Below are 15,241 nucleotides of genomic sequence, written 5' to 3' on the forward strand. Positions count from 1 at the left end.
AAATTTACAAAGCACTGCATCACGTTAACTATTTCACCAAGGCAAACCCCAGTCATCTCAAGGCTGCCAACCAAAATTAATAGGCATGTTTAACCTTAATCTCTCTGTCTCATTTCTCAATAAGTAAAATGTTGATGTTCCCTACATCTCATGAACGTAATTCATAAGCATTTGTTATATGCTCAAGGTACTGTAACAATGAATGCTGTAGAAAAACCTACTACAATGTCAAAAATTCCACATTACAAGCAGGATTAAACAGCTTTAAAAAAAGCCTGAGGACATATGCTGAACAAAGAGATTAAATGTATACCAAAAGGCTGCACAGTGTCTGTCCCATGTACTCTACAAGGCAGTGGTCCTCTGAGTAAAACAGTATCATTATACAACTAAAGGCTAAATTGTAAGTCATACTCTCTACAAGTCGAAACAGGCTTGTCTGGCCTATCCTAAAGTGACAATACTTGGCTTTTAAACCATAATATTCCTTTCATGTGGGACTTGTGTTTTGCATTCTTTGGGGGTTTTTATGTGAACAGAATGTAATAATTTAAGTATATATATATATATATATAAACTGCTTTATGCTGTGCATGCAAAATCATACTGTTTATGTTAAAGCAGATGAGTAATAGGGGAAAAATAAAAATAGGAAAACAGTTGTATTGTATCAAGCTATAGCACAAAGTAAATTGCATTTATTTTTCACGCACATTGCCCTAGCTGGGAATTGTAATAATAGGTGTGATAGTTCACATATATGAAAGTAAATAATTTTACAGCTAATTTACATGTTTAAGCATGTTTCAACAACAAAGATTTATATTTCTTCTTCCTCCAGAGATATTTTTTTTATCTGTTGATGCTTAGAAATATGGCAAGAACTCTCCACAATGCAGCCTTTCCACTTAAATTTTGCTCCATTGATTGGTCTCTTATTCCATCCTTTTTTTTTTTTTTTTAATCTCTGCCTAGAGATCAAAGACATTCTTTGCAACCAGAAAAATAAAGATTTATTGATTCACCTTACAGGTGTTGTCTGTCTTCTCATCAAAGCATCCATTTTTCTCAAACATTCAGTGTAAGAGCCTGTTTCTCATCTGCAACAGCAACTAACACTACTCACCAAATCTGCAATGTTGTCACCCAAGCAAGACCGTAGATACTGAAGTATTCAAAAGAATATAAAACATTAAAACATTCATGGCAGCAGAGCATGGTAAGTGAGCCCCCAGTATTTCCTAAGTGTTTCAAAGAAATATTAATGAGAATTAAGAAGTCATAGTTTAACCATGCAATTAGTTATGACTTCATCTGCTAGAAGGTGCTGGCTGTTTCTGTTTTAAGTGAACCTAAAGGTTGAGCACAAAGTGGGCTTCTTTTTTGTATTCTGTTACTTTATCTTTTTCAGAAATGATATGTCATACCTCACTTTGCCTGTGTTACAGGTTTTGTGTAAGATTGTGGAGCATCTGTGCATCGATGCTGTAGAACTGTGTAACTAAAACCAGGAGATTCCTCTCCAAACTAAGAAGGTCTGTTTTTTCAGGCAATATATGAGTATTTTTTTATCAAGGAATGCAATAGGAATGTTCTTTATTTTAGACTCTGTCCTCTTATCCAGACCAGCAAGATTAATTTCCATATTTCACCCTTTGCTGCTGGTTGTCAACAAAAAAAATCAAAGCCAGTAGCACAGGCAGCACTTACCCAAGCCTTTCAGGACAAGTGGCAAAAACATCTGAATGCAGTCTTGTGAGCAAAATTTCCAGCTGCAAGTGTGAAAAGATTACAAGTCAGGTCCCCTAAACAGGAATAATTTTTTTTAAGCCTTAAAAGGAAAAGTGTGATGGCTTTTTAATTTCTTACATGGTGAGTTACACTTGGCTTCTGATTTCCAATTTTTCTTAAAAACCACTAGCAAATAGAATTTTTATGTTTCTTAGAAGTGAAGAGTCTCATATGATGACATGAGCAGGATCTTGGTAAAATCCCCAACTCCAACCAGGTCCATAAAACAAAATGGTAAACCAGCATTACCACCCCAAGCTTTCCTCCCTCCACTGCTGCACTGACAACGCAGGCACACGGGGGAATGAAATCTATTTCTACATCAGACAATGCCCAAGAACAAGAATAGCTCCAAATAAGCCATCAGGACACATTGGGGACATACGTTGTATAAAGAGGATGAAACTATTACGCAGCTCAGCACTGAACGAATGCCATTCACCCACCAGTCACATGGTTGGAAGTGGCTGTCTAGGAAAAACAGCATGATCGAGTAATTAGAGACTCATATGAGCCATATGTACAAGGGGTCAAATTAAGGTTGTGTGTACAATTTTAACTTTGTAATTTCTGTACTTGTCTAAAGCCTCGTCCCCAGTAGGCAGCAGCTCTGCTTTAACCACCCCAGCAACGCTGCAAAGTGAAGAGCGGTGCCTTTCGCTCCCCACGAACGATGTTACACGACTAGAACAGCAGCGGACCTTAACCCCGCCTCAGACTGCTCCGCACCCGCGATGTGGGAGCCCGCCGGGCCGGGGCAGGTGCGCGGTGCCGGCGGGCCCGGGCGGCGGCGGCGCCCGCAGGGGTCGCTGGCGCGGAGGCGGCGGGCGCATGGCGGGACCGGAGGCCGGGGTGGGCGGGCCCGGGGCCGGGCCGGGCGAGGGGCGGCGGGGCCGGGCGGCGCGAATAAGTCGGCCGCGAGTTGCAGGCGGCCGGCGGCAGAGCGCTGGCTGTAACTTGACACCGGGGCGAGAGGCCGAGCGGAGAGAGGGATCGAGAGCGGCGGCGGCGGAGGAGGAGGAGGAAAAGAAGAAGAGGAGCCCCAGGGAGCGGGATGGTGACCACCTCCTTCCCCTCCCCTTAGCGGCGCTCCGTAGCAGCAGCAGCAGCAGCAGCCGCCGCCGCCTCAGGAGCGCTGGGGACTCTCGCCTGCCGCGGAGCCGGGGGCAGCCGGCGATGGGGACGGGACGGATCCCCTGAGCTCCCGGGAACTTTCCCGGCCGCGGACAGGGCAGGCGGATGGAGGATGCGCTTCCCCCGGCGGGCTGCGTGAGCCGGCGGCGGCGAAGGGGAGGATGAAGAAGAAGCAGCAGCACAGCGGCGGGGAATGCCCGGCGCCCCGGCCCCCGGCGGCCGCGGGAGAGGGCCCGGGCCAGGGCGGGGGCTTGATGAGGCGGCGGCCCCTCTCGCTGCTGCCCTTCCTCTCGCTGCGCGACTACGTCTTCTGCATGGCCACCCTGCTGCTCTTCTGTTTGGGCTCTCTCTTCTACCAGCTCAACGGGGGCCCCCCGCACTTTCTGCTGGCCCTGCGGCACTGTCTGGGTAAGGGCGGCCGGCGGCGGCGGGGACTTGTTGCGGCTCTCCCTCACCCCCCGTGGCGGCTGGGCTGGGGCCTCCCCCCGCAGCGGGGACACGGCCACGGGGCTGGGGCGGCCGGAGGCCGGGGTGCCGGGCGGGGTGGGCAGGCGGGACGCGGCGCCCTGAGCGCTGACACCGAAGCGGAACCGGCCGGCGGCGCCCCGAGAGCCGAGTGTGGGGGCGCGCCCCGCCAGAAGTTCTTGCTGCCGAAAGTAGAGTCCCTTCGAGACTTTCTCAGCCCCGAGACCCCTCTGCGCCCGAGGGTGGCTGTTCGTGTGCCCGGTGACGGTAGCAGAGCGCGGTGTGCTCCGAGGAGGAGCGGAGCGGAGCGGCAGCGCTCGCTGCCCCAGGGGTCGCGCTCCGGGGGAGCTCGGGCGCAGCCGCCCTGAGCTGTCAGCGCCTCCCCGCCCGGTGCTGTGCCCGGAGAGGGGCAGCGCGGTGCGGATGGCCCACAGCAGAAGATGCCGTTGTTAAAAAAAACCCAAAAAACCACAAATGACCAAAGCAGAATCCCCAGATGCACTTCGTGAACCAAGCATCCATCCTCGTGCAGGAGGCTGGAGTCTGGAGAGAAGGGTGTGCTTAGTAGGGTCAGTGCAGTAGCGCTCAAACACTCGAGCTCACTCTGGTGCTTTGCCAGCCTGGTTGCTTGCGTTACCCTGAAGGAGGTGCCCCGGTAGAGTGGATGTAAGTCCCAAGCTGTGACCTGTAGTTTTCATCCTCATGCTGACCACAAGTTTCCACGTGTTTTTATTTTGTAGCCAGTTTCCGCATCGCCAAGTGTTGCTTCTCTGCTCAGCAGAGAAGTTGTGTGAAAAAGAGTTTATCGTGGGGTCGAGTAAGTGTCTGAGACTGGCAGGACTAATTCAGGTGGTGGTAGGACAAGGGGCAATGACTTTAAACTGAAAGAGGGCAGATTTCGTTTAGCTGTTAGGAAGAAATTCTTCGCTATGAGAGTGGTGAGGTACCAGAACAGGTTTTCCAGAGAAGCTGTGGAAGCCCTATCCTTGGTATTGTTGTTCAAGGCCAGGCATGATGGGGTTCTGATCAGCCTGGTCTAATGGAAGGTGTTCCCTGCCCATTGCGGGGAGATTGGCTTAGATTGGAAGAGACCTTAAAGACCTTAAAGTTCCAATCTGTGATTCTATGATACGAAATACGGAACAAAAACCAAGTGTTTCTCAATATAGGAGGATTACCACAGAATAATTCATGGTGTGGGTTTTTACTGCATTAGCTGCTTTGCTTTACTTGCCTGCAAAGGTAACTCTTTGGTGGTACAAGTACAAGCCGTAAGAGACAATCTTGGGTTACAAACAAAAATACAGTTCATGTATTTCAGAAAAATAAGCTGCAGATCCTTTTCTATGTGTCTGTATTTTATGAACATATAGAGAATACAGCCGTGTGTGCGTGTTGCTTTTCCTTATGGGAAAACTATCACACATCTTCAGTTAACTAGTGAGAGAGAATGGAGAGGCAGTAAGACAAGAGACAGCAAACACAAGTTGCAACAAGGGAAATTCCAATGAGATACCAGGAAAAAAATTTCAATGGGGGAGTCAGGTGTTGGGAGAGTCAACCCAGGGAGGTTGGGATGTCCTTGCAGATATTCAGGACTCAGCTGGACAAGCCTCTGAGCAGCCCAAGTCAATTTGTCCCTGTTTTGTTGGGGAAATAAATAGGACCAGGAGAAAAAAGTCACTTCCAGATAATGTTATTCTGTGTTTGTGCTGTAAAAAGTCAGTGAAAATTCAAGTGAAAGCAGGAGAAGAAGAAATGCTTTGGATATTACTTCATGAACAACAGCAATTTTGGCTCGAGTTTTAATGACTTTTTTTTTTCCTTAATATTACAATTAGGAAGAAATTCCTCTGCTGAAGAGGAAACTGACAAATTTTCTGCCATAGAATCAGAGAATTGCTAGGGTTGGAAGGCATCTCTGGAGATCGTCTAGTCTACCCCCCCATCCCAAGGCAGGTCACCTAGAGCAGATCAACACAGGAGCGTATCCGGGTGGGTTTTGAATGTCTCCAGACAAGGAGACTCCACAGTGTTCATGGGCAGCCTGTTCCTCTGCTCTGCCACTTCTTGTGCTTTAGTTTATGGCCATTGCTCCTTGTCCTGTCAGTGGTGTCCTTCCAGGGCACCATGGAAAAGAGTCTGGCACCATCCTCTTGGCACCTTTGAGGTATTTATATGCATTAATGAGATCCCCTCTCAGTCGTCTTCTCTTTTCTGGACTAAAGAGGCACAGCTCATGCTGGTAGAAGATTTTGTTTGCAATTGATTGGTATTTTAGTGGGATTAAACCCAATCTCTGGTTTTCGGAGGAAAGTTTTTGTCATTTTTAAAATTTTCATCTTCTTCAGGGATGTTGCTTAGCTTGGGTGAAAATAGACTGCAAGAAATGCAGGGTTAATCAACTTCTTACTTTGTGGCCTTTTGACTGCTTTGAGGGATGGGGGAAATAAAGCTAGGATCTACTACCCTACCCACTCTAGCCAGTAGCTGCATGTCTGCTGGAAAATCTTCTGAGGCCTGCAGATGAAAGGCTTGGAAACCACTGCATCTCGGAGAATGGGCCATACTAATTTTTGTGAGGTGCTCAGCAAGTGCAGAAAAGCCTTTGTTGTGTGTGCCTGAACGTGATGAGCCTCTGGGGATGGAGAGCAGTCTTATTGAAAATGTTTTGGGGTTCTTTTGAAGTGTAGGATTCTCACAGGAGAAAGCAGACAGATCTATTAATCTCTGCTCCTGAACTTCTGCACTTGTTATATTAATTAGTGTAGGAATTTCCTTTCGGTGCCTGAGCGACCTGGGATGTTAAGAAGATACAGACTTGGCTAGCATCCTGCATCAGGCTAGTGGCTGAGAGGGAAGAAAAGTCCTCATGGCAGGCTGGAGTCCTGGTACCCACTAAGCAAGTGGTTATGCCTCCACAGGCAAGTGGGATATGATTTAGGTGCCAAGGTGTCTGCTTGTGTGCAACTTCATGAAGTTACTTTATACTTCCTTGGTCTGCAGTTTCATTTGGGTTGTCAAAGTTGATCCATGTAGGTGACTTAGCTGAATATTTTATTTTTTAATTTTTCAGAGTCATGCATACTCCTTGAGGTATCCAGCTGGGAAAGCATTCCAATTAGGAACAATTTTTTTTTGTAACTAGAAGGCTTATTGTCTTCCAGGGAGCTAACAGAACTGCTTGGAGTAATAGGTATTAGGCATCCTGTCCTGCTAACTGCCAAAGCCATATATGTAAATGTGTGGTTTATACAACAGCTGGAAGTTTCATGACATTAAAAAAAAAAAAACACAACAACAAACTTCCCCCCCTGAAGCCACAGATTCAGTGTACAAGCAACTCTTTCCTTGTAGTCCTTCCAACCCATAATTTATGGTGTTAAAATTTACATCTCCAAACAAAAATGAGTACTTAGTTTGTAAAGCATGTTTGCAATGTGAGAATTTTGCAGTTGCCCTCATTGTATTTAAATCTACAGAAACCAAGGAGCAGCCTAAAGGGAATATTGATTTCTCTATTTTGTGCCCTCCATAGTGTGGGAAGGGTCTTCTTGTCTGACTGGAGAGTTTTTGTTTGCATTTGCAAGTTTCAGTGCATTGTTCATATTTAGTTATATTATTGTGGGGGGACTGCTAGGATTTTTTTTACTCAGAATCTGAAAGGAAGTTCTTGAGCAACAACACAAAACTTCAGTAGCATTCTGGACAGAAAGCACACATGCATCAGGCAGGTGTGTGCATAAAAGAAAATCAATACAGTGAAAACACTTGGTTTGAAAAATTTTCATTTTTTTATTAGGCCTGTATGATATGTTGCGGAGGAGGTATACATTTATTTTCAAAGGAATGAAGTGTGAACATTTGCTAGTTCTATTAACTTTCCTTTGGAGGTGAGGAATATGAATGTGTTTTCAGAATATTCAGACTATTAGGAATCTATTTTTTTTTTCTCTCCCAGACCAGCTTCTCTGGTGTCTTATCCATATATGCCTCTTTTTGTTACATTGCCATGCTGATTGGAGAGAATCTTGGAAAACATTATGGCAGTTTGTAGGGTAGACAATAGCTGTATTCAGTATTTCCACTTCGCATCGCTGTCTCTTCTCTTTTGTACCGGAGTCATCCCGAGCAAATGAGAGTAGATAGAGTAGTAGCTATGAGGCTGTGTTTCGTTATTTATCCTGTCCTGACTTCAAGCTCACACTAATTCAGGGTACAGAAGGTCTGTGGAAAGCTGATGGTTTCTGCTGTCTCTTCTGGATGTGGCTCACAGTGAGTGACTCGCCTCAAGTTTCACACTGTAGTCATCCCATTGGGAGGGATATAGAGCCCTGTTTTTCAGCATGAAAGGGAGGTCATGGATATATGTGGGTTATTTCTGAAGAATCTGTGGAAGATACTTACAAGTGACTCTGTTGCCAGTAGGCTTAACTTTGCTGTATTGGGGCTCATACCAGTCCTAGACCATCTATGAGCTCCAAAAAAACAGGAAGCTTTAAAAACTGCCAGGCTTTCCAGTAATGAACTGCAGTATTGGGATTTGGACAAATGAGGTCTTGCTTGTTGATTCTGCCAAGGTAATCCTGGCTCACTAATTGAAAACCAACTCCAGCAGTGGAAGGAAGTGAGAAGAGTCTTCCCTTAGATGAGTAAGACACAAATTGTAAATCTTAGCCCAGTGGCTTTTGGGGAATGCACTAGGGACTCCATTCCCCTGTAACTGCAGTGGTTTTTCATTGCTTTATTTTTCCCTGCTTTGACTTGCAATATATACATGCTTCAGATTACAGAAATGATAATTTCCAAGGGCTGGCAGCAACCCTCTAATGGCCCATAAAAACATAAAACCTTTGTATCATCAGCATTTGCTGTGCAAACTTCTTTGTGTCAATTAAAACATTTTCCCTGTTGTACTTGCCAGGAACCTGTACAAGTACACTGGTTTGACTGCATGTGAAAGTTGCCTGTCCTGTGGTTTCTTAGACTCAAGACAAGAGCCTTAAGTGCCCACTTGTGTTCCTCAAACAATTGCTATGTTGCTCTCCCTCTTCATGACACTGGAAGTTCTCAGGTATTTTGGCCAAGATGTGCTTGGTAGCTTTAAAGTTGTCAGAGCAACGGTTGTGTTTATTTTGGGCACATCGAGGATTATAACCGTAAGAGAAGCAGAAAGAAATCTGAGTATTTGGGGAGGTTGTTACAAGGATCTTCAAAATATTTAGAACTAAACAGCAAGTGGAACTTTTTATTTAAATCGAGGTAGTATGAATTGGCTTTATTTTGGTAGGGTGTTGCGGTTGGATTTTTTTGTTGATTTGGTTTTCTTTTTCCCCTGACCCATCTGACTTTTTCCTGTTAACCTATTAAGAGAGTGACAAAAAAAGAAAACCCAACTATCCAAATAAAACAGTTGAAGTAAATGTCAGTGTTTTGTATGCAAATTTTTTATCAGCTGTAGAAGGGAGGGACAACAATAGGGTTTTTAGGGTTTTTTGGGAGGGATTGGTTGGGGTTTTTATTCGGGTAATACTGTATTTATATATAGACTTAATATAAACTGCAGAATTCTTCAGGGCAAGCTTTTCTAAAAACTGGAAGCACCGACCATACTTTGTTTTTTCATGTAGACAGCATGCTGCCTTTACATGGCCAAAAAGGGTTGTCTGATCCAGTTTTGTTTTGCACATGCATGGATCAGGAATCCCTTAGAGGTTTGAAGGCCCTTCAGGTGTGTGAGTAGGAGAAACACACTCAAGAAGCACAGTCAGGTCTGTAGGTGAGACTGACTGTGGTGATGCAATACCCATTTCTGAGATGCCTGAGCTTTTAAAAAGGCCTGGGTTATGTTCTTATTGACAAATATTTTTTCTTATTGTTCTCAAAAGAGAGAGCTCTTCTGTACTCTAAAGCATTTTGATTTTGGTCTGACTTCTCAGAGGATTGTTTCGTTACAATACATGTGGAATTAATTCAAAATTCATTAACATTGTAGGGAGCTGAAAGGTCAGTTTAGAAGATGCTTCCTAAAAGCCTTGAAAAGAGATAATCTGAACCTAAATCATGAGTCTGTAGCTATATCTTAATTAGCTTTTCTGTCCTCTTTGAACTTCCTCATTTTGCTGCTGTGAAAGCCATACATATTATCTTTTAGATAAAGTGTGTTTGGACTTCCATTTAGGTTACTAAGCTCTTAAGTTTTAAATGAGCTTCTTTGGAAAACAAAAGAGGAGCCTCATCTTCAAGTAGCTTTTGTTAAAAGACTGCTCATCACTCACAGCTTGTCTGATGGGAAGATTAACAAAGCTTTGCCTAACACAAGGTGATGTCAGGAAATACTCTGGATAACCAGAATGCACCTAATTTTATGACCAAGGTCACAAAACTCAAGCCTTTTCCTTTCAAAAAGACTAAGTGGTCTCTGGACTACATTGTGCTGGCTGGCTAAAACACTCTGTACAGTGAAGTCATAGCAAAAAATGCTTGTGTGAATGTGTTGTGATGATATTCTAAATATATTTGGAAAATTGGATGGCATTTATTCAGAAATGTATTTTCTGCTTTCAAAATCAGACTCCAGTCTGGGGATCAGGAATTGCTTTTAGGTGTCTGTGTACATGTTTCTTTTTCATACTGTCCCTGTCATTTGACAAGGGATTTAAAGGATTAATTAAGTCCCTAATGAGAGGGAATATTACTACAGCTTTTTCAAAAATTAATTTATTTGGTCTACTTTTAGGTTATATGGCAGTGTGGAATATACACCTGTGAGAGAACAAGTCTGTTGGTTAAATAGCATGTTTCACCTAGGATGAATAAATAAATAAATGGGATGCCTGAGGAGTTGAGAGAAGCTTCAGTTCCCTGCCCTGAGAGACTTAATGTGACATTGAACAAATCGTGTATTAATTCTCTTGAACCCCCTTTTGTTCAAGTGACATTTTGAAGATTAACGTGTGATAGAATAGTCTGAGATATTGTGGTGGTCATAGCCACAGAAATACTGAGAGGAAAAAGATGCTTTTGATAAATCCTTTTATTGTGGACAGGTTTTGGCTGTGTCAAAGAGATAAGGCAGAGAGTGTTAGAAAGGAGCTTCTGTGTAGACTGAGACAAAGTCAGTGGTCCAGCTGCTTTACTTTCAAGGGTGTCACCACTGTTGGCTATCACAGTCTCTGCTCAGTTTAAATTCAGGAGTTATTATACTTAGTTTCCAGAGTGTCATCAAAGGGCTTCAATTTTTAGATGTGTCCTCATCTGGAAGACTTTATGTCCACAGAAGTTACCAAATCATTTATTTGTTGCTTCCCATGGTGCTGCTTAGACTTTATTTGTGAAATTGCAGTTTCTTGAAGCCTTGTTCATCCTGAGTGGCAAGCACTTTGTTCTCTACTAGAGAGTAGTCAGCCAAAAGGAATTGATTGTTATGAGGAAAAAAGTGTTTGTTGCAGTGATTCTCATATTTTCATACAAAATTAGGGAGAAGGAAGGTTGCTTTTGTTGGGATTTACAAAGGCTGATAAACATTCAAGGGAGAGAGACTGTAGCAAAAGTAACTCCTACAGAAGCTACAACACTTCATGCTCTGTGGGGAAAATAAAGGCTGTCTAATTTTTCCTCCCCTTCCCCTTAATGAAAAGTCTAAGATTGATTAACATCTGTGCTAGCTCTACTGCACTGATTCCTGATAAAAACTGTTTTGAAATCAGTAGCACGTGTCAAAATCACCAGTGACAGTAAGTGGAAGTTCTTAATTTGTTATTTAAGCACAGGGCTCTTTTAGCAAAATTTGTAGAACATATGATGAAGGTATAACAGAGGGAATTTGATTTTGCATGGTTTTTTGGTGGGAACATTCTGTAAAATGGTTGAGCAGGTATCCTTTTTTTACCACTTTTTTACCTCATTTGCAGATGGTAATTGGTCCTTTCTCTTCCATCATTTAAATTAGTATGTTAATAAAAAGTACTGTCTTTTGTGTCTAGCAAAAATCTGGGATTACTGAAATTGCTTGAGTGTATTTTATATGATAATCACCACATGTTTTTGGACATGCATTTTGAGACTTTCTGGGTTGTTTTCTTAGTTTCATGTGCAAATACTGTCGCACTGTTGGGAATGGTGAGAAGAACGACACAGACTCTCTTGGGAGTCGAACTGGAGAATTTCTCCAAGGTTTATTGCCTCAAATCTTTTTTATAGACCGATACGTGAAAGTACAGAAAAGTAAAACTCTTATTCGTTAGTGAACTAACACATCACCATAATTGGTCAGTGGGGTACGCCACCCCTGGACCTTCTCTTGCAAGAAAACAAGGAACAGACAAACAGCACCTACAAGGCTGTTTTCTATCTCTGAGGATTGTTTTAATTCCTCCTTATGATTTCCCAGGCCACTTTCTCAGGCGAGACTGAGAAAGTTATGTGGCCTGCTATTCCACAGGCACTGTGCTCCCTGCTTCATAGTTAGCCTCCATAAGTACTTGCACATTGTTAGCTTCTGGCTTCTGTAACCTGTTCAAGAAGAGCTGGATGTTTTGTTTTCATAGTAGTCCCTTTCTGCAAAGACAGGTTTTCAGGTAAGATGTAAGAGTTTTTCATCTTGGACTAGACAAACAAGTCTGTTGAAGGGTTTTTTTTGAAGTTGTGACTTTGCACCTGCTGCTTGACCCCCTGTGAGCTCTGTTTAAAATAGCAGTGGTGTGAGAGAAAGCCCTGTGTTTCCTCTGTTACAGGTACAGCCAAGGGACTCAGTAGCAACTCTGAGGCCTCATGCGAGTGTGTACGAAACACACAAAAATCAGCTACTGCATTGTTGTACGGGGCAAATAACTTTTGAGAAGGTTTCTATTTGGATTCTCTCTCCTGAAGAACTAGGCGGTAGGGGGAGGTAATCCTATCCCCTTTCTGTGCTGGGGTTTTGGTTTTTTTTTTTGATCAGTAAGTTTCAGAGCTAGGGCTTGCAAGGGTCTAGGTGCTGCTCATTCATACCATGGAGGCAGGGAAGACAAGAATCCTTTTGAAATTGGCAAGAATTAAGTTCTTTGAATCTTGCTATAAGATTTATGGCCCTCTCAGCTATTTGTCTGCTTTTCCTGTCTCATCAGTGAGGGGAGAGAGCCATTTCCAGGCCATTACAGTTGATTATAGACACAATACAAGTAGGATCATCCCTTTTTGGAGATGGCAGTTGTCTGTAGCCTGTTGATGTTAACTTAGAAGGGAACACCGAGCTGGGATGGGTTGCCACTGCCTTTCCCTGGGCAGCAGAGGTGCTTGCCTGCAAGACCTAGTCTAACTGGTACAGCAGTAGCTCCTCAAGGTTTAGCTTATGTCTTGGGTTTTTTTTGTGTGGTTTTTTTTCTATTTTCAAGTGAAAGCTGTGGAAAGTGATGACATGATTTTTTACTTTTTTTTTTCCACCAAGAAATGTTTCCTCATCCTTATTGGTGAGCAGGCAAGTAGATTTTCAAACATAACTTGTGTTTATATAATGAGGCATTTGTTTTTCTTTGTTTTAGAATCTGGGTTAGAGGATGTTTGGAGACTGGAGGGATGGATAGGAAGTGGAGAGCAATTATTTGACTGAGATTTATTTTACTCTCTTGCTCTTTAGAGCTGCACTGAGGGAAGCTCAGTTGTGTTTCAACTGTTGTGTTGAAAATGGATGTTTGGCTTTGTTTGTAAGCATGGAAGCACAGTGATAAGGTTTGTGTTACGGTTTTTGAGTACTAATGCTTTAGAAATAGACATTTGGAAGCTTGCCAAGGCTTGCTACTTATCATACTTAATGATTTGGAGTAGAATTAATCAGGAGACTGAGATGGAGTTCATAGTGCCTGTGCCTGTTTGAGTGAAGAAGCAGTACATCTCTGCCATAAGTAAATAGTATGTTTCAGCACCCCTGAGAGTGTTTATTTTAAAAACCTCTGCTGATCAAGTGGATGGTTCAGTTTAATGTAGCAGCCCCAAAGAGAGGATGCCAGCATAACATTGTACTCTTACAGAGTTACTAACTGCTAGCAAGTGACAATTCTGGGAGATGAGATGCTGGTGCCTGGATTAACAGTTGCTAGTTAAGGAGATTTGATTTATTATTTCCACTTTTTTTTTTTTCCCCCTTTTTTTTCCCTAGATGTGGAATATCCTGTGTTTCTGGGAGGGGACTTGCTCCTTACAACTCTTCTCATAGTTTAGTAATAGATGCTTCTGAAATACATACAACAAAGTTAGAATAAGTGAATGTTTCTTAGCTTTTGCTTAATTACTGCTGGAGACTATTGTGAGGCTTGTGTCTTTTCTTGGCCTTTGAATGTAATGGCAGATTTCTTTGAGAAAATCAAAGGTTCCTCCAAAGATCTTTACATGGTGTTTTAGCCCAGATTTTAAAGCTTGCTTTTGAAATCCAAATTCCAGTTATGTGTCTTTTTACCTTGTAAAATACCCTAAGATTTGGGAATTCTTGCGCAGATTAGATCTTTCATTGTTGTCTGAATGTTCTGGGGTTTTTTTTATTCTATCCAGATTATCAAGTTTTACACTTTTCCTTCATGGCAGTGTCTTGTCTTGTGTCAGGGCACGAGTCCTGAAGGGATTGGGGCATGGGAAGCCTTATGACATTCTTTCAGAAAGACCTTGAGAATTATGTCACAATATACAAGTTTTGGGTTGGATTTTAGAAGGCACAGTAATTTTGTGAATATTTAGAGTAATTGATTGATGTTTATACTTCTGTTTATCTCATGGCAATTAGGAGCAAATTATATCAATATTGGCTGTACTTAATGCTGTCTTTTTGTTCAGTCTTATTTTTTTGTTCTCTTACTACCTTCTAAGAACCTCTTTTTCTTTCTGCTCTCCTTATATTTGCAGGTAGTTTCCCAGTCCATTTGTTACTCTGTTCCTCTATAACACAAACCATGTTTAGCAGGTGATGATTTCCCAATCATGAATTGCTGGTGGTCCTATTTCCTTCAACCAGGTTTTCTTTCTTCAGTGGCTTGCATGATAAAGCAAATATTCTTGCCTCTTTTGCTGGCCTACATCTAAAGAGCCCCCTGAATCTCTGCATTGAAAATCAGGAAAAAAGGGGATCTGAGAAGAAGTGTCCCATAAGCAGCCCATGCATTTGCATTCTTAAAAGGTAAGGAAAAAGGCTGCTGAGGTACTGTGAAATACACAGAAAGATCTTGGAGGGGCAGTGTTGGTAGACCTCCTCTGTACAAGTTTGATGAGATTACAGGTAGAAATTGCATTCAGATTGGGTAATACAGTGCCTAGAAGAGTAGTGAAATAGGAGAGAACTATAGGGGGAGCAGGGGACAGACAGGTGTCTTGAATAGAAAAAGTTACACAAGATTTAAACTGTGCGCATGGCTTGTCTTGTAAGACCTTTGCTCCTTGTTTCAGAGGTTCCCTCTGAAATCAGCAGGGAGACAGTGGTATCTCCAAAGACTAACTCAGGCTTCTTATGTGTCTGTGATGACAGAACCCCTGACTTAAGCACCGAGAAATGCTTGAAGTTTGGTGGGAAGGATCTGAGTTGTTGTGGTACTTATTCTGAGAAGCACTCGTTGATGACAAGTGGTAGGCTTCCAGAGAGAAAGGAGAGAAGGATGGGGAGGTGAGAGAGGAGCTGGGAAGTTACACTAGCAAGATTCTTAAATAGAAAGGTCATCACTTCATATTGGTGGGTCATTGGAAGCTGAGTGCTTAGGATGCATAAAATAATGACTACGTAGGACACTGGAAAAATATCACCATGGGGATATTTATCCCTGCTTGATGGATGGATTTGGTGCCATGTTTGTTTCTCCCTAACTCTTGCAGTTCCATGGAAATGGTGCACGAC

The 15,241-nt window shown here is 42.9% G+C and overlaps 1 protein-coding gene across 2 annotated transcripts in view; it reads left to right on the plus strand.

Annotated features, from left to right (window-relative positions):
* The first annotated feature begins 2,697 nt into the window (after positions 1 to 2,697).
* Positions 2,698 to 15,241, plus strand: part of UST (uronyl 2-sulfotransferase) — a 156,260-nt gene continuing 143,716 nt past the window's right edge. The window contains exon 1 of one of the 2 annotated variants that reach the window (XM_058836123.1): positions 2,698 to 3,333. In XM_058836123.1, the coding sequence (XP_058692106.1) occupies positions 3,087 to 3,333 (247 nt within the window). In that variant the 5' untranslated portion in view covers positions 2,698 to 3,086. The remainder of the gene's footprint in view (positions 3,334 to 15,241) is intronic. The other variant, XM_058836124.1, reaches the window with a different exon arrangement.

This window comes from Poecile atricapillus, chromosome 3, assembly GCF_030490865.1.
Source record: "Poecile atricapillus isolate bPoeAtr1 chromosome 3, bPoeAtr1.hap1, whole genome shotgun sequence".
NCBI classification, from domain to species: Eukaryota; Metazoa; Chordata; class Aves; order Passeriformes; family Paridae; genus Poecile; species Poecile atricapillus.